Here is a 16720-nt window from a genome sequence, read left to right on the forward strand (position 1 = left end):
CTCTTTTAATGTTAGCTCTTGATTCGGTCTCTCTTCATACATTGGAAAGAAAAGAAAGTGTTTAGAATATAGTAACTAAATTTTTAGTTCTATTCAATCATCGTATAACATTAAAGATTCTCGAGATGAGTTGCTAAAAGAAGGAAGAGAAATTAATATTAGATGAGCCTGTTCGTTTCGTTGCCGCAAGTACCTGCGGTTGCGGCAGCCGCATGTATTGTTATTCGTTTGGTTGCCGCAGGTGCTTGCGGCAAGACGCTGCGGCGAACGCTAATTCTAATTTTGGACATCGATTAGTTGCGGCGATAAAAAAAGTTGCGTTTGCCGCAGTTGCTGCCGCTGCCGCTGCCGCCTGCGTCAACGAAACGAACACGCCCGATGTGTTGATCTTGTAACTGTGGGATCTAGTTGACTGTCTTTGATTTTGTAATGGATTTACCTTATTGTAAAAGAATTCAAAGTTACTAGATAATTGTTTTTAACCATCATCATTCGAAGATTAACTTTACAGAGTTTATACCATTCGTACGTAAGCACAGCAATTAAAAGAGAGAGAATCAAAAAGACACGCAACGTTGATTTGTTTTGTTTTGTTTCTCTAATAATCAAATTGGAACTGCGACTACTGTTCTGTCTAATTTATATAACACTCACCACACGCTTAAGCCGCGCGTGGATAAGACAAGCCAACTAAAAGTCAACTAACTTACTAACGCGTGGTACGCACGTGCTTAACTGCAGATAAGAAGAACACGCCCACACAAGAGTTAAATAAAATCTCATCGTACAAAGTACAGAGCGATCTTTGGAGATAATAATATTATTAAATCCGGTCGGAGACGACGAGACTAAAAAAGACTTCGCCGGGGGAGTTTGTTCCGGTACCGGAGTTTTATCTTTTACAAAATCTTGTTTTCTTTAGTTTCTTCTCCCACCAAACAAAACCCCCCTAGATTTAGAGATTCTGTTTTCGGATAAGGAAGTAGTTGAGTTTGATCGGTTTGTTGTTGTGTCTTAAAATTCATCAAATCAAATCAGAGGAAGAAACAAAAATGGCGTTTCTTAAGGAAGCGATTATTGTTGCCCTAATCTTCTGCAGTTACCTCTCAGTTGCTTCTTCTGTTCCTTTCATAGTTCTGCATGGTAATTATCAATTTTCCCCCTTTTCTTCTTTTTAAGTCATTGGGATCGTTTTTGAATGAGTAGATAGATACAGCAACAATCATCTTCTTTTTTTAGTTAATTAAACATTCAATCGCTTTCTCTAAGGGTATTTTAGGTTTTGGAATTCCCAAATCTCCGGAAAAAGAAAGTAAAAAGGGGTTTGTTTGTGTGTGTGTTTTGCTTTCATCAGGAATTGGGGATAAATGCAGTAATGGAGGAGTGAAACAATTCACAGAGCTTTTAAGTGATTGGTCTGGTTCTCAAGGATATTGCTTGTATGTTCTCCCTCTTTATTTATTATACCACCAAACACATTCAGATATGGCTCAAAATTTTGGTTTTTATTGTGTTTTTTTTGGTAAAATTCAGGGAGATTGGGAATGGCTCATGGGACTCATGGACCATGCCCCTCCTTGATCAGGTAGTGATTTTGTTACATGTTGGAAACTGTATGATTCTATGCTGGAAATAAAATAAGTATCTGATTTTTTGGTTTTTTTTTCTTTGTGTGTTTTTGCAGACGTCTGCTGTTTGTGACAAGGTCAGATATATACTAATACTGCATCAAGTGTTTGTTTGCTAAGTTTTGGCTTTCGAAAGTACTATTTTCATTATATATGTAATGTTTTAATCCTACAGGTGAAAAGTATGCCTGAGCTTAGTGATGGTTACAGCATTGTGGGGCTTTCTCAGGGTAACATGATCGGCCGTGCTCTCATTGAGTTTTGTGATGGAGCACCACCTGTAAGTCCCATAAACGTGCATATGCCTATATATGTGTATGAATCCTTAATATATTTGTATTAGGTTTCCTTTCTCAATCATATATAATATATTATCCTCTAATGATTGTTTGCGGTTAATAGGTTAAGAATTTTGTATCGGTGGCGGGTCCTCATGCGGGTACTGCATCGATTCCTTTCTGCGGCGTAAGTAACTTAACTTAACTCCTTCCAACATTTTGGTTTCTTCTAGAATAATAACACTGCCATTGACATGGGAACTTTTTTTTGTTAATGTTGTCTTGATTTTTGCAGGCTACATGGATTTGCATCATGTTGGACAGTATGATCAAAGCAGAGATCTATAGCGACTATTTGCAGGTATGAAGGAGTATTTTATCTGCTTCTGCGTGAGTTTTTCTGTTAAACTAAGTACATCTGTTTTGAGTTTCAGGAACATTTGGCTCCTAGTGGTTTTCTCAAAATCCCAACTGTAAGTTGTTTTCCTGTTAAAGGTTTAGAAGTGTCGGGCTTGTCATTCTTGTTATAACTTAATGCCTTCATATAGGACATAGCTGGTTACATGGAAGGTTGTAGGTTTCTCCCAAAGCTAAACAATGAATATCCAGTCAAGAACTCTACTTATAAAGAGAGGTTCTCAAGCTTGGAAAATCTTGTGCTTATTATGGTGAGTCATCGAAGCCCGCTTCTCTGCTATTAACGTACAAGTTTCTATTGATGGTAATGCTTTTTATATTGAATATCAGTTTGAGCATGACACAATACTGATTCCTAAAGAGACCTCATGGTTTGGATATTATCCTGATGGGTCTTTTAAGACCATTCTTCCGCCGCAAGAGGTAATTTAAACTCTTCAATCATTGTTTCAAATGGCTTGGTTCTGCAGTTACATCCGGGTATGGTAAATGTTTGGATTTTTTTCCTTTTGTAGACCAAGCTCTATACTGAGGACTGGATCGGTTTGAGAACCTTGGATGAAGCTGGAAAGGTGAAGTTCGTTAACGTCTCTGGAAATCATCTTCAGATATCTCAAGCAGACATGAAGAAGCATATAGTGCCATACCTCTCTGACAAAGCATCATCGTCATCATTCACAACAATGTCAGTTTCCGAGTCATCTTCCTCACCCCAGTGGCTTCCAAGTGTAGGGACTGTTATTATGGATCTGATTGGTCCAGAAGTTGATCAGCTTCAGCTTGTGCTGCGTCATGTCTGATTCTGATGTTCTCTGTTGTTGTATGTCTTCTTACTAAACACATTCGTCATGTGATAAATCTGTAACTTGACGGTAAAACAAGAAAAGTATTCCAAAATCCTTCTCAAAAGGTTCTTATATTAATGATAAAATGTCAAATATATATGTCACAAGAAATGGATAGAGCCTTAAAAGAAAAAGGGATGTAAGAACGCCATTGATGTTATTACAGAAAATCTCCGAACGAGACAAAGAAACATAAGTCCACATATATATATCACAACAGCTTTCTGTCTTCAATCCAATCAAACATCTTCTGAGGCAAATTCTGATTCTTTGCAGCATGAGCCTGAAGCTTGACTTGTATAGTTCGAGAGATGCAGAGGTATTCTATCACTATGATTTGCTAAGAAAAAGGATCAAATCCTATTATAAGATACTTTCTTTCCTTTAGAAGATTCTGCCTGATGATGCTCGAGATTGCGAAGCACAATTTTCGCAAAGATCCTGGCTCCACGAGGCACATTCGCAGCTGCAGCTGCTGAACGCAAGGCTCTTGCTTCTCCAGCGTTCTGCATCAAGCTTGCGTGATGCATTGCGTGACGACCTCCAGGTATTGTAAACTGCAATTTCATCGGTTAGTATTAAAGTGCAACTGACTGAAAAAAACACAGACAAACAAAACAAAACAAAATAAAAAGTGAAAAATACCTGAAGAAGCGCAAAAGCTGCACAAGCTTTGAGTGTATCATCATGGTTTCGCAACATTGCAACAAATCTTCCAATTTCGGAACCACTGCATCTCAAGTGGCCAGCTTCTGGGATTCGAGCTTTCTCTGCGACTTGTGCTAACATAGATGGAGCAAATGATAAAGCACCACCTGTAAAGATTTGGTGCTCCATGAAAGTTTTAATAAATGCTCCAATGTGTTTAAGAGCCATCATTCTAGCACCATTTAAGGTAACACTTTTAGATGCACTTTCCGATGAAGTCCCTATCATCGCGTATTCATCCATCCTGTATAATAAAATAGATAGATAAGATCAAAGTCAGATTTAGTATAACAGAGAAATATGCCAAATATGTATCTTTAATGTGATATTAATTAAGCTTTCATTACCTTCCATCAAACATGTAAGCCAATGCTAATGCTGCCATGAAACGAGCCATTTTGGAAACAGAAGTCAAGCAGAGGTGAACAAGTGATTTAACTCCCCCTTCCTCCACAATCCGCAGAGCGTTACCAGGGTTAAAAGCAAGATTCCACAGAGCTCCTGCAGCAGTTTCATGTACATCCTGGAAAAGGTAAAAGCAAGATTAGATGAACTTTAAAGGGTAGGACATGGGAACTTACAAGGAAACAAATTACCTCAGCTTCAGATCCTGCAAGAGCAATCAGAGGCGGTATACCACCATCACGACCAATTGCAATGCTGATAGAAAAATATCATAAAATAAATAAACAATTAAGGTTTTACGTAAATTGCTTTGATGCAGCTCGAAAGCTGCATTGATATATACAAGCTGCATCAACATATGCACACATCCAAGCATACGATAACAAATTAATAAATAAATTCAAAGGGTTGCACCTGTTTGCTTCTGAGACAGATAGTCCCCAAAGAGCACCAGCTGCTCTCTCTTGGAGACCTGTGGATGCATTTGAACAGGACTTCGCAAGTGCCACCTATTATAAATTATATGATCAGAAAGAAGTGATAAGTTGCCTGAAGGTGAAGCTGAAACACATAAATGAAATATACAAAATTAAAACAGATAGAAAAGGAAACATATTACCAAGGCTTCAACACCACCAAATGCAGCAATGGATTCTCGATTCTTGTCATCGAATGATAAATTCCAAAGAGCGCCAGCAGCTTCCTGTTTAACACCATCATGTAGCGATTGCGTAAGCTGAACAAGAGCATCTAATGCACCAGCCTCTTGTCCAACAGCAGCATTATTATTGTTGCTATCACCATGAGCAGCTAGATTAGCCAAAGCACGAGCCGCCTGAAAAAGGACAATTTGTCAGAAATCCGTCACTCAAAATTTCACAAGCAAAGTTAATTAAAAAATAATAATGAGGTGCATTCGAAAACAATGACGTACCTGTTCTTGAGCCCCTTCATACTTGCAATTCCGAGCTAACATCACCAAGGCATGAACACCTCCTGCTTTTGCAACTTCCGTGCTGCATTTGTCGTCTGCTGCTAAGTTCGCTAACGCCCCAGCAGCACGTTCCTAATCACACAAAAAAGGTAGATATCTTCTTTTAGAAAGAACCAATAATAACACTAAAAGAACATAGTAACTACTAACAACTAGCACCACAAATTAAGACTACCAAATCTAGCAAATCTTTGTATTTTTCGTGAACCATAACACAAACGGATAAACTAAAGGTTTACATTATAAATCCCTGTGTGAACACGTAGTAGTTTTTATAATCAATCTTCGCACCATAATAAGTAGCCAGAAGTGTTAATTTTGGATATTTCCAAATCAAAAGTGCAAGGTTTTAAAGGTGGCAAGCGTGTACCAGAACTCCATCACAGCCAGTTGGCCATCTAAAGATAAGATCGACTAACGCATTCACTCCTCCAGCTTGAGCAATCGCGTTCTAATAAAAAATAAACAAGAAACAACCATGTTAGTTAAAAAGAGCAAAAGGTTCAAGTGTGTTTAACTCTTTACAAGAGGACCTTACCTTATGCTCCTCTCCAACAGAGAGATTCCATAGCCCACCAGCAGCTTCTTCAGCCACAAGTCTATTCATAGACTTTGCCAAACCAGCAAGAACACTGATCCCTCCTTCGTCGGCAACGGCCTTTGCAACTTTAGCATTTACTGACAAGTTTGCAATAGCCTTTGCAGCTTCTGACTGAAGACCTTCTCGCCAAGATTTAGCAAGTTCTAGAAGAAGTCGGATCCCTCCATCTCGCATAACTGCTTCGGCTCTTCCACAGTCTATACTAGCATTCTCATCATCAACAACGATGAAAGTTGCAAGTCCTGTGGCTGCTCGCTCTTGGACATCCTCTTGTGTGCTTTGCATTAAACTAAGAAGCAATGTAGCTCCCTGATTCAGCCAGAACTCGTTAACTCCTTGTGAACTGCTCTCTGCAATTCGTAGAAGTGTATGAGAAATGATCCACTCAATCCAAAGCATTATTTCATCGATGCTTTTATCCTTTTTAATCAAATCTCTCCAGTAAGCAAATATATCCTTTGGTTTCTTTGAGTTGTCGGCAAATATAGAAGCCAGCTCATCAAAAGTATTGGTAAACATAGCAAGCAAGACCTTCCCTTTGAATTTATTGGAGCTGAAACTTTTATCCTCTTCGAGAAAAGGGCAGTTTAAAGCACACAAAACTTTCAAGCTCTGCGATGATTTCAACAGCCGCGAAACTGCAATATGGTCAATGGTGGTTCTGGAGACATCCAAACAGGTCAATTTCGGTAGCTTCTCCCAATTATCTAATGCAACTTTCCACTTTATGTTTGATGTCCCGGCAACAGAGAGGTAGCGAACAGACACAACTTTTCCCAGTGCTTCTTCGTTAATGTTCAGACAATCTATGAATCCAAGATCACTGAGCTGTGGACAATGTTTCGCCAAAGACTCTATAGCCTCAGAAGTAATATCCCTCATGCCAGAAACCCGTAGCTTTTTCAGTTTAGGACAGCAAAAGGCTATAACTCTTATAGCATCACTAGTGATCTTCTCACAGAAGTCAGGTCCAAGTTGAAGGCTCTCAAGAGCTTCATGTCGTGCAGCAATCATAGACAATGTAGCATCCGTAATCTTCCTACAATAGTCGCCGCTAATTTCAAGCAGTTTCCTTGCTCTCAAATGAATGATGGCATCAGCAGAGTCAACGCCACGAAACCTAATCTTCTGAAGATGAGCACACCTAGTTGCAAGAGTAGGTGCCATCGAAAGATCAAACTTGTGAGCACGAAGATCCAACGAATTCCACAGACAAGAAGAAGCACCAAGGCTTCTCCATGTCCTACAAGTGGATGCTAAGCTAGCTCTATCGCGATAATTCAATCGAGTAAACAGATAAAGTACTGTATCATAAGGCAAACTAGTCCAATCCGCATAATCTTCAACCTTAGGTGCAACATCCTCGTCGTTACCAATCAGAGGATAACGATAACTTGGTGACTCAAGCTTGTTCTTTCCTTTTTCCTCCACTCTCTGCCGCACCCTACGACTCATATCTTTGATCAGATGTATAAATACACACACTCTAAATGAGAAATCCCTCTAGCAGCTACCAAAATTAAAACAGATCCTACTCCGCAATAGATATAATCCAAACCTGTAGAAACAAGAAGAAACATAAAAGATCAAAACAAGTCCACCAATTTGTAAAATTTAGAATAACCCAATGGTTAGCTCCCAAAACTAGAGAAACCAAATTCAACAAAAATGGACAGAACTGAGAATGAGAACAAAAACCCTCGAATAGACAAGACAGACTTAAAAAAAGAAACACAAATCTCTGGCCTTTAACTATTCGAATTCAATTCAGACAAAGCTCCATTGGAAAAAGTGAAAAGAGTGATGATGATGATGGTCGGAGAGAATTCAGGCGAAGGCTAAAGAAACTGTATTTTTAACACACAAAAGAGAGGAAGAGGGCAAAACACACCTTAAAGTAATCACCTTTCGAGAAAAAAGAGAGGACCTTTCTCTTCTCTTATTCCGAGAGACAGAGAAAGAAGGGAGAATTTGAGGAATTGGGTAATGAAGATGAAGAAAGAGAGAGAGAGAAAGAGAAAGAGACGAGAAGGGCGGTGTTGAAACCACAGCTCATATAGGAGGAATTTGCAAATTGTAAGAGAGCTTCAATCACCTCCTTTGCACGGTACATTATATATTACTAATTACCACTCCTCTTTTCTTCTTTTTTCTTTTTTCTTTTCTTTTTTTTTCTTTCAAAGTTAATTAAGATTTTTTACTATGTTACCATTTTCTTTTGAATATTTTTGATATATGTTATTTTTCACTTTTTTTTTGTTTGACTAGTGTTCTAAAATGTGGTAAACCTTGTTTATGAATAAAGATAAGTAATATCGCCATGGATCGTTATAAAAATAATGTAATGGTACTAATGTTAATCGAGTTTTCGTGGGTAATATGTATATTATATCAAAACTTATTTAAATTTTGATTCGAAAAATATAATGACATTTTAACGAATTAACCGTTTTTTGTCACATTTACATTGAATTGTAAAAAAAAAAAGTAACACAACTTTTTGTATGATCAATCAAATACTTTTTAATCATTAATTTCATATGTCAATATAATTAACTTTTTGGTAAATAATTAATTACATATCTAATATAACTTTGTTTTATAATTTAGTAATAGGTTTTACTAATTTTAGACTTAAATTTAAGTACTAATAACGCATATCATCAACACAGGGCGACATGTGTCTTATGCCTTTAATAGTGAAGATTATTTCATAATTAAGTAGTGGCTTTTATGATACTTCTTATATAATTTTTAAGACTAATTTGTTTTTAAGCAGAAACAATCATAAACCATGTATGACATGTGTTTTATGCCAAAGAGGGATGTTTTTCTTTAATAGTTAAGGATTTAATTCAAAATCTAAACTCATACCAAATCATGTAGATTTTAAAAATCCCATTACTTTTTATCTCTCTCTCACAAAAGTCGAAAAAGTCTTCTTTCAGAAATCGAAGACCAAAATAAGAACCGAGTTCAACAACAGTCGTTTAGAGTAAGATTTGCACATTTTAGGTAAAAGCCAAATTATAAAAGAGAAAAGTGCACATTAACTATTGCTATTAATAAACAGTCTCTTTTTTTGTAACGAGAACTTTATGTTAAGAGGGGAAAACATTCAAAGTCTTCAATCTTCGATATCATAACTATTTTGGCTCCATGTGTTTCAATTTCGTCAATCCCATTAGCAAACTTTTCCAGATATGCAACAAGAAAAGTTTTAAAGTAAACAAAAAATGTCCCATCAAAGTTTGCATCTAACGTTTGCAGGGAAGGGAGATCAAAAACTTATAATTAAAACTCTGCTTTTCTTCAACGCTTTCTATCTGCCCGCCATTTGTATACTGGTTTACCATTTGGATTGAGTATCTCGTCTTCACGCAGCTTACGTTTGCGACCCTTTTTCTGTCCATTTAAAAAGCCTCTTAATCAGAGATTGTTCTACTTCTAGTTGCATTAAACATTTGGAGACTGATGATATTATTACCTGTAATTCCTTCTGCATTGACATATCCGCGTATAACTTTTCCAAATTATTAGCCCTGCTCCTCCGTGCCTCAAGGTCTCTATAAGACCTATCCATTTTCCTGTTTCAAGAAATAGAAGATGATGAGTATTGCTTATACCTATGATACCCTTGGAAACATCTAATGCATTTCAGAGACATACTTTTTAATATCTCTCGGGATCCCTCTCGCAGAGATATCACTTCTGCTTCTACTTTCTGACTCCAGTTCTCTAGCCTCCTCTCTGATAAAGAAGCACCAGCGTTACAGATCATAACACAACGTAATTAACGTGGTACCATTAATGTCTTTTGAATCTTGAGGAAACGAGGTTTTCCAGTGTCTAATATGAAGAATCACATTGAAAGAGAAAAGTATGAAAAAGCTGCACCAAGTAAGAAAGGACTAAAACGTTGGGATTAACCTGTCTTCTGCATAGTAAACATGTCTACGGCTTGACTGACCCTCAGTACATTGAAGTGATGAAGTAAGCTTGTCAATTTTCTACAAAAGATAAAGAGAATAATGGATGAATATGATTGCAACCAGAAAGCTCTCGGGCAGTGAATGAGGAAAGACTACTTACGTTTTTCTCACTCTGCCATTTTTGGAACACATATCCTATATCTTGGGTCTTCATTATCATGAGCTCTTCCGCAGAGTATTTATTTACCTCATCCCTGAAAACAATATCTTTGTCAAAATATACAGACCAAGGAGAAAAGGCGAGGAACCATGAGAGTAACAAAAGAAATGGTGAAAACGACAAAATTAGATATGTTTACTTTGGTCTATGATTTCCACGTTCTGTTTTACTATTGATCATCTTAAAGTTGAATTCATCTGGATTCTTGAATGCCGCCTTCTGCCTAAGTATCTACAGTAAAATTAAGAATAAAAACGGCGTTAGAGAAGCTGAACTCTACAACACAAGCTAGCTAAGAATAATGCCTTGAATGGTTTTGAGTTTCTTTAGCTATCTCACAGATATAAACCAGTCAATCAATCACTTAAACCAACAAATGTCTATACTTGAAAGACTACTACATAAACATATTCTGCTAAAGCCCTGAGACCTCTCAACAGCAGAATCATAGCAAAGATACAATTGCAAAACAGAGAGTGTGTGTAAGTGGTACCTTTAAAGTATCCTGCTTTTTGTGATAAGCTTTAGCTCGGATAACATAATCCTTATGCTTCTCGAGGAGACCAAACTTCTTTCTCGCTTGCCTGATACATATAAAAATCCAAACTTTAATATAAAAAAGAGAAATTTGGCAAAACAAAAACGAAGAAAGAAGAAGAGCAAATCCAAACTTACGGCTGAGATCGCTCCTTATGAGCAGGCCGTGGAACACAATTACGCAGAGACGACATGTTTGATGGCTCTTAACTCTGCAAATACAGTCACACGAAAACTCTAGGATTAAGAGAGAGCTTAAACATCATCTTAAACGTCTAAACCTACTCGAGTTCATGAACTTAATGAATTTTATACTAAAACCTAATTACAAGTCTGAACATCCTAAAGTCTAAACCTAACTATGAACTGATGCTGAATTGAGAAAAGAGGAAAAGGGAAAAAGGCAAAAAGCCAAAGTATTATCTCACGTGAATTACAGGGGAACCCTAGAAGTTAGATGACGTCCAGGATAAAAAGATGAAAGTAGAAGAAGCAATCGCCGGGAACACCGATGACCTGAAACTCGATTTCTGGAGAGGGGTAGAGAAGTCGGCGAGACAGACCAAGAGTTTAGGGTTTTTGAGGGATAAAAGACAACTGAAACCGAAACCTTCTGGCTGAGACTAAAGGTTTAATTTCAATGGAGGCGTTGTCTCAATTACTTATTTACCCTTGTAATCGATTTGGCTGCTCTCTCTACTACGTACTTGCAAATTATAGTTTCCACACATAATGATAAAATTTGTTGCGTTAATAATACTCATTGAAGAGTTATTACAAACGTTAGATAATTGATGTTTAACGAACGGGTCTTTCGATGAAATTTTTGTAGTAATTAACTTTCCCAAATGTGAGGAGCCTTGAGCATCTACCGTTCCCAATTTTAATTTATCTTTAGACAACTTATTGAATTGTTTGGGATGTTTCCTAAAGAGTGCCAAAAGTTGGGGTAGAAAATATAAAATAAAGAAGGAAAAGGAGGTAGAGAAAAAGTTTGGGATGCCATTGCTTCAAGCCTTCAATCTTGACGAACGCACAGATTTGGAAACGAAACAGAGATACGGAATATGACAAAAATGCTTCAAACGCTTAGAGCGTGATCAACCAAAGTATCAAAAGTAAACTATGATTATGACAAAAGGTCGAAACTTTACAATACATGTTCTTTACCTCTCTCTATGTAATGTAATTTCCATCTCTCCAAGAAACCCTCCCATACGATAATAATGATGCCTAAGCAAAGAATATTTTGGTTTTTTCTTGTTTCTTTGCAGATTCAATGGAAAAAGCTTAGTGATGTAGATTACTTGCAAAGTTAACTGCATGTGACATCTGAGTAGAACCCTATTATTGTCCTCCTCTCACAATTCTGGATGCTGAGCAACTCCACGTCGAAAACTTCAAATTGTTTCGAGCTGAAGAAGGTCGAAGGTCCCACCTGGTTAGAGAGCCCAATGATCAAAGACAATGAACATAGTTTTGTCAAAAAGACGATCAACCAAGGTGAAGACAGTTTTTACACTGTAAAGACTAATGTACATCGATTTACATATGTCTTAGACGAGCTTCGGTTGTCCTAACGAGCAGCCTCAAGCTAGTAATTCCATTTAAAAACATTGTTGGTAATGGTAGAGGATGATCCTGATGTCTAAACCTAACTATGAACTACTAATCATGTTTACAGTTTAAACACATTTACACTTAGGAAGTGAGTGTTAAGGATAGAGTAGAAAGTAGAAACTAACCGGAGGTCCCAATTCTGGAGGGATGATAATCCTTCTTCTCCCACCAGGCTTCATGTCACGAATTCCCATTTCAAATCCTGCATCCACAAAAAACAATCTTCAATCTGTTTCCTTTCAGAGAAGATTCATCATTAACATCATATTACTAAAAGGGCAGGTTAATGTCTTCGTAACTTGCCTGGAACAAGTGCATTGGTTCCCATGCGAATTCTAGCAGGAGAGCCCTGTATATAAGTACTGTCTATTCGCCTTCCGGACTCATTATAGCCAATATAGTGAAAAATCACCTATCCAAATACCAACAAAGTTGTATAACCAATTCCATAAACAAATCTAACTCCAGAATAAGTTGTTGTTTGTTCAATGGAACATAGAGAAAAGTTAGTACCTGCTGACCATCTTTAGGGCAATCACCTTGACCAACATTGAAGTCCCGATATATGAGGCCAGAATCAGCCTTAACATAATTATCTGAAGCTACAACCTTAACCTCAAAACCTGCACTATATCAACAAAAACATAAACACAAACAAAAAGACCAATAAGCTCCCCATGTTCATTCAATAAGAACCAATACTCTTTCAATAAAAAACAAGAAAAAGTGTAGTAAAAAAAGCTTAAACCTTCTCTAACAAAGTTAGGAAACTCGTCAGGAGCATTGTTCTCTCTTTGGATCCTCTTGTTCTGTTCTAGTAACCGTCTCTCATCATAAGGGCTCTTAGATTTAGTCTTCGCATATGAAAACAACGCCGGAAACAACAAACACGGCGTAGTAGCCAATACATAAACAACACTTCTCCTCCTCAAGCTGCAATTTTTATTTTATACTATTAAAAAAAAAACCTGGCTTTATCTCCAGAATCTCTCAAAGTTGCAAAATTTACCTTTGGTCTTTTGGTTCTTCACTCAGTGAACATACTGAGCGTTTGTTACGAGATAACGATACTTTTGTTTCACCTACAAGATTTTTACAAGCTTTAATCCTATTTTGCCCAAGAAGCCCAGCTTACTAAATCGGGAAATCAATGGAAGTTTTGAGAGAGAGAGAGAGAGAGAGGAACTCACGTAGAAGTGTAAGACTTGGATAGAGAGGAGTTGATAAAATCATCACCATAGCTTTCTCCCTCCGGCGATTCTTGCAGAATCCAATTTTATCCTAAGTTCTTCCGCGTTTTAATTTCATGGATAATATTATGTTTTGCCCCCTCTATTTTTAATTTATTAAGATTTGGACTCGGAGTTTTCATATTGAAATTTGACACCAAGTATAGTTAGTTTCTGGTTTAGGATTTATTTTTGTTGTTTAATGTTTGATGAAACCGATTTCTTCTTCGGTTTAATTATCTGAAATATTTCACCCAAATAATATCCAAACCAAAACACGCTGAAACTATCTTTTTATAATTATTAAATTGTTTAAATTTTCAATTTTTTATAATTTACAAATATGTTAAAACAAAGTTTTTTTGTATAACACATGACAAAAATTTTAATTGTTAAATTGACACATGTCGCGATCACATGAGTTACTAACTTTGAAAACCAAAGATTATATAATAACATTATATTGAATACGTTATCAAATCATTCACTGATTATAAAACTTAAGAAAATTACATTAATTTCTTATTTTGAGATATTTTCTTACATTATGTTAATCACTAATTTTAACACATTAAACCTTTTCCTACTTTAATCACTTTCTGTATATATTTCTTTTTACTATATGATTATAATGAATAATAATTGCAATTAAAATTGTAAATATTTTCCTTATTAATTGCACATATTTTCCTATTGAAATTAGTAACTTAATAGATAATTTTCCTATTAGAATTAGTGATATAATAGATTACTTTTGTTTTATATACTTTCAAAAATATTAATTGTAATCCTTTTATTTTTAAGATTTTTTAATTTTCCTATAATTATTAAATAAATTTTCTTTTCACATATATAAGTACTGTCTATTCGGATTTTTCAATTATGATAAACTTTTTATCACAGTTTATCCTTATTAATTTTAGCTTTTTAAGTTCTGAAGTCAAATGTTTTCCAACAATGTTAGCTCTTTAAAATATAATTGTTAATACTGCAAAAAAATATCCCAATATTTCAAGAATATTAAACAAAAACCAATCTCGTGATGTTCAAATTATTTTTTGAACTGCCACATTTTAAAATTTCGTAACTAACCAAACATATAAAATTTGTGAGGATTGATCCTACTTTCAGATATCAATTAGTTATTATATAATAATTATTTACATTTTGGAGATAAATAAAGATTACTCAATTTATAATCTATAGATAACTAGATTAGGTCCGTGTATAAACGCGAATATAAGAAAAATATGTGAATTTTTTAAGTTATATTTAAACATTATTTTTATTTCATTTTTTTTAAACCGGATTTAGTTCACACACTCTATCTTGCAATACAATTTCTTTGTATATTACATGATAATAAAATTAGATTTTAATTCTATGCACTCATTCCCAATTAGTAACATTTATAATTTTCATATCAAAAAAAAATGTGCATTGCATCAAATTTATATCTTACTTTTTTTTTTTTAAACCAAAAATTAATAAAACATAATTTTCAAATAAAAAAATGAAATCTAATTTTATCTCATATTTGAAAAAGTAACAATATCTTAAATATATTTGTTTCATATTTTGTAATCTCATACGTAATAGTTTTACTACTTGTCCAACTAATTTTGAATAAAATTATTCTAACATTACCATACATTAATCAAAAATTCAAAGACGTTCATTTTTCTTTTAGGATTAATAATTGACAATATAAATTATTTAATTATGGTATTATAGTAATTAATTGTATAATTTTCTTATTTCTTTTTCTTATAGAATTAGTAATATATGAAGTATCTTTTATATTTATTAAATTGTTTAAAATTTTAATTTCTTATAATTTACAAATATGTTAAAACAAAGTTATTGTATAACACATAACAAAATCTTTAATTGTTAAAATTGACACGTGTCGCGATCACATGCGTTATAACTTTGAAAACCAAGGTTTATATAATAACATAACATTGAATACACTATCAAAATCATTCACGAATTGAAAAACTTAAGAAAATTACATGAATTTCTTATTTTGATTATCTTATTTTTCTTCTATTATGTTAATCACTAATTGTAACACTTTATTTCAGCATCACTAATTTTAACACATGAAATCTTTTATACTTTAATCACTTTTATTTTTAAATTTATTTTTACTATATGATTACAATAAATATTAATTGCAATTAAATTGCAAATATTTTTCTTATTAATTGCACATGTTTTCCTATTGAAATTAGTAATTTAATAGATAACTTTCCTATTCGAATTAATGATATAATAGATTACTTTTGATTTCATATACCTTTTAAAAATATTTTGTAATCCTTTTATTTTTAGGATTTTTTTTAATTTTCCTAATAATTATTAAATGAAATGTCTTTTCAAGTTAAAATATTATTGATGTACTTGACACATATCGCGACTATATGAATTACTAACTTTGAAATCCAAAGTTTATATAATAAGATTACTTACATAAACCTTAAATCAGATCAAATCCCTTTACATAAAATAAACTTTAAATCGGATCAAATCCTATTACATAAATTAAACCTTAAATCATATCAAATTCTATTACATAAATTAAACTTTAAATCAGATCAAATCCCATTACATAAGTTGCCCTATAAGAGAATATCAAACCGGCGGCGGGTAAGAAATTATGCATATGTTACCTGAGTGCAAGGACAGTACATTTGCATTGCTTTTCTGATTGCAATCATTTGCGTTGTTTTCTGATTGTAAGATCTGGAGGATTAGCCTCAGGAGCATAGAATCTCTGCAAAACATTTTCGACACTAACCAGAATTTATATTAGAATTGATAATGATCCTAAAAAAAAACCAAAAAAAAATTCATAAATTAAAAACAAATAACTCGAATGGCCATGAATCAGAGTTCTCACACCATCTTCACAGTATGAGAATATAGCAACTTCTGATCCGCAGACCACGGCAAGACTATCAACGGCGGTACGCAGGGCCGTCTCCCAATTCCCATAAGAAATATTCATGTTCATGGCTCTGACGGTGAAGTTTGTTGTCGAAGGGTGTTGGAGAGAGATCTCTAGATCTGTAAAAAGATTAGGGTTTACTAAGACGGTGCCGAGACATGAGAAAAAAAAAACTTAACAAATTAATTAAAATTTCATTAACATTTTTTACACTTTTATTTATTCAAATCGTACAATATCAAAAAATATATAACTTATTTAAAAATAATCATACATACATTATACATATCTCTTAAAGTTATTTATTTTTATTGTTCAACTTTGATAATAATTTTCATTAGTATTTTTGAGCA

General features: G+C 34.5%; 4 protein-coding genes and 1 long non-coding RNA gene across 7 annotated transcripts; 1 reads left to right on the plus strand and 4 right to left on the minus strand.

Annotated features, from left to right (window-relative positions):
- The first annotated feature begins 678 nt into the window (after positions 1-678).
- On the plus strand, positions 679-3279 carry LOC104788308 (uncharacterized). Of its 3 annotated transcripts, XM_010514052.2 has the most exons (12): positions 762-881; positions 1039-1143; positions 1355-1439; positions 1534-1585; positions 1685-1705; positions 1804-1908; positions 2031-2093; positions 2202-2267; positions 2341-2379; positions 2455-2574; positions 2654-2746; positions 2839-3279. In XM_010514052.2, the coding sequence occupies exons 2-12, from the start codon at positions 1053-1055 to the stop codon at positions 3121-3123; spliced, it is 1020 nt and encodes a 339-aa protein (XP_010512354.1). In that variant the 5' UTR covers positions 762-881; positions 1039-1052; the 3' UTR covers positions 3124-3279. The 3 variants fall into 3 exon arrangements, with proteins under 3 accessions (XP_087307622.1, XP_010512354.1, XP_087307621.1); XM_087451496.1 differs by lacking the exon at positions 1685-1705 and having other exon boundaries at positions 679-881; positions 1534-1603; XM_087451495.1 differs by lacking the exon at positions 762-881 and having other exon boundaries at positions 910-1143.
- LOC104788307 (protein ARABIDILLO 2) lies at positions 3213-8009 on the minus strand. Its single transcript, XM_010514050.2, has 10 exons — positions 7768-8009; positions 5814-7434; positions 5646-5726; positions 5216-5347; positions 4901-5116; positions 4696-4790; positions 4473-4536; positions 4224-4399; positions 3814-4120; positions 3213-3725 (listed from the first exon to the last, which is right to left on the minus strand). The coding sequence occupies exons 2-10, from the start codon at positions 7329-7331 to the stop codon at positions 3522-3524; spliced, it is 2793 nt and encodes a 930-aa protein (XP_010512352.2). The 5' UTR covers positions 7332-7434; positions 7768-8009; the 3' UTR covers positions 3213-3521.
- Positions 8010-8991: 982 nt separating this feature from the next.
- Positions 8992-11170, minus strand: LOC104788310 (putative U3 small nucleolar RNA-associated protein 11). The gene is made up of 9 exons (XM_010514053.3): positions 10994-11170; positions 10704-10777; positions 10522-10612; positions 10168-10259; positions 9969-10062; positions 9807-9886; positions 9546-9626; positions 9364-9463; positions 8992-9281 (listed from the first exon to the last, which is right to left on the minus strand). Exons 2-9 carry the CDS (start codon positions 10757-10759, stop codon positions 9189-9191), a joined length of 687 nt encoding a protein of 228 aa, XP_010512355.2. The 5' UTR covers positions 10760-10777; positions 10994-11170; the 3' UTR covers positions 8992-9188.
- Positions 11171-11675: 505 nt separating this feature from the next.
- Positions 11676-13500, minus strand: LOC104788311 (peptidyl-prolyl cis-trans isomerase FKBP20-2, chloroplastic-like). The gene is made up of 7 exons (XM_010514054.3): positions 13376-13500; positions 13195-13267; positions 12934-13118; positions 12699-12808; positions 12489-12597; positions 12311-12387; positions 11676-12003 (listed from the first exon to the last, which is right to left on the minus strand). The coding sequence occupies exons 1-7, from the start codon at positions 13422-13424 to the stop codon at positions 11881-11883; spliced, it is 726 nt and encodes a 241-aa protein (XP_010512356.1). The 5' UTR covers positions 13425-13500; the 3' UTR covers positions 11676-11880.
- Positions 13501-15788: 2288 nt separating this feature from the next.
- Positions 15789-16553, minus strand: LOC147944995 (uncharacterized). The gene is made up of 2 exons (XR_015598128.1): positions 16320-16553; positions 15789-16212 (listed from the first exon to the last, which is right to left on the minus strand). It is a non-coding gene; the product is annotated as an uncharacterized LOC147944995 (long non-coding RNA).
- Positions 16554-16720: the final 167 nt, after the last annotated feature.

Source organism: Camelina sativa, chromosome 5 (genome assembly GCF_030686135.1).
Source record: "Camelina sativa cultivar CO46 ecotype springtype chromosome 5, ASM3068613v1".
Lineage (NCBI taxonomy): Eukaryota > Viridiplantae > Streptophyta > Magnoliopsida > Brassicales > Brassicaceae > Camelina > Camelina sativa.

Bases quoted from the DNA above. Each gene is read 5' to 3' on its own strand.
- LOC104788308 (XM_010514052.2), top strand. From the start codon at position 1,053: ATGGCGTTTCTTAAGGAAGCGATTATTGTTGCCCTAATCTTCTGCAGT. The intron at 2,268-2,340 runs GTATGAAGGAGT...TTTGAGTTTCAG, and splicing joins TCTATAGCGACTATTTGCAG to GAACATTTGGCTCCTAGTGG. The intron at 2,380-2,454 runs GTAAGTTGTTTT...GCCTTCATATAG, and splicing joins GTTTTCTCAAAATCCCAACT to GACATAGCTGGTTACATGGA.
- LOC104788307 (XM_010514050.2), bottom strand. From the start codon at position 7,331: ATGAGTCGTAGGGTGCGGCAGAGAGTGGAGGAAAAAGGAAAGAACAAG. The intron at 5,727-5,813 runs GTAAGGTCCTCT...ATTTTTTATTAG, and splicing joins CTGTTGGAGAGGAGCATAAG to AACGCGATTGCTCAAGCTGG. The intron at 4,121-4,223 runs GTAATGAAAGCT...TTTATTATACAG, and splicing joins GCTTACATGTTTGATGGAAG to GATGGATGAATACGCGATGA.
- LOC104788310 (XM_010514053.3), bottom strand. From the start codon at position 10,759: ATGTCGTCTCTGCGTAATTGTGTTCCACGGCCTGCTCATAAGGAGCGA. The intron at 10,613-10,703 runs GTAAGTTTGGAT...TATATGTATCAG, and splicing joins CATAAGGAGCGATCTCAGCC to GCAAGCGAGAAAGAAGTTTG. The intron at 10,260-10,521 runs GTACCACTTACA...ATTTTACTGTAG, and splicing joins AAAAGCAGGATACTTTAAAG to ATACTTAGGCAGAAGGCGGC.
- LOC104788311 (XM_010514054.3), bottom strand. From the start codon at position 13,424: ATGGTGATGATTTTATCAACTCCTCTCTATCCAAGTCTTACACTTCTA. The intron at 12,809-12,933 runs GTTTAAGCTTTT...GATATAGTGCAG, and splicing joins TCCTAACTTTGTTAGAGAAG to GTTTTGAGGTTAAGGTTGTA. The intron at 12,004-12,310 runs GTTAGTTTCTAC...CTCTCTAACCAG, and splicing joins CTCCAGAATTGGGACCTCCG to GTGGGACCTTCGACCTTCTT.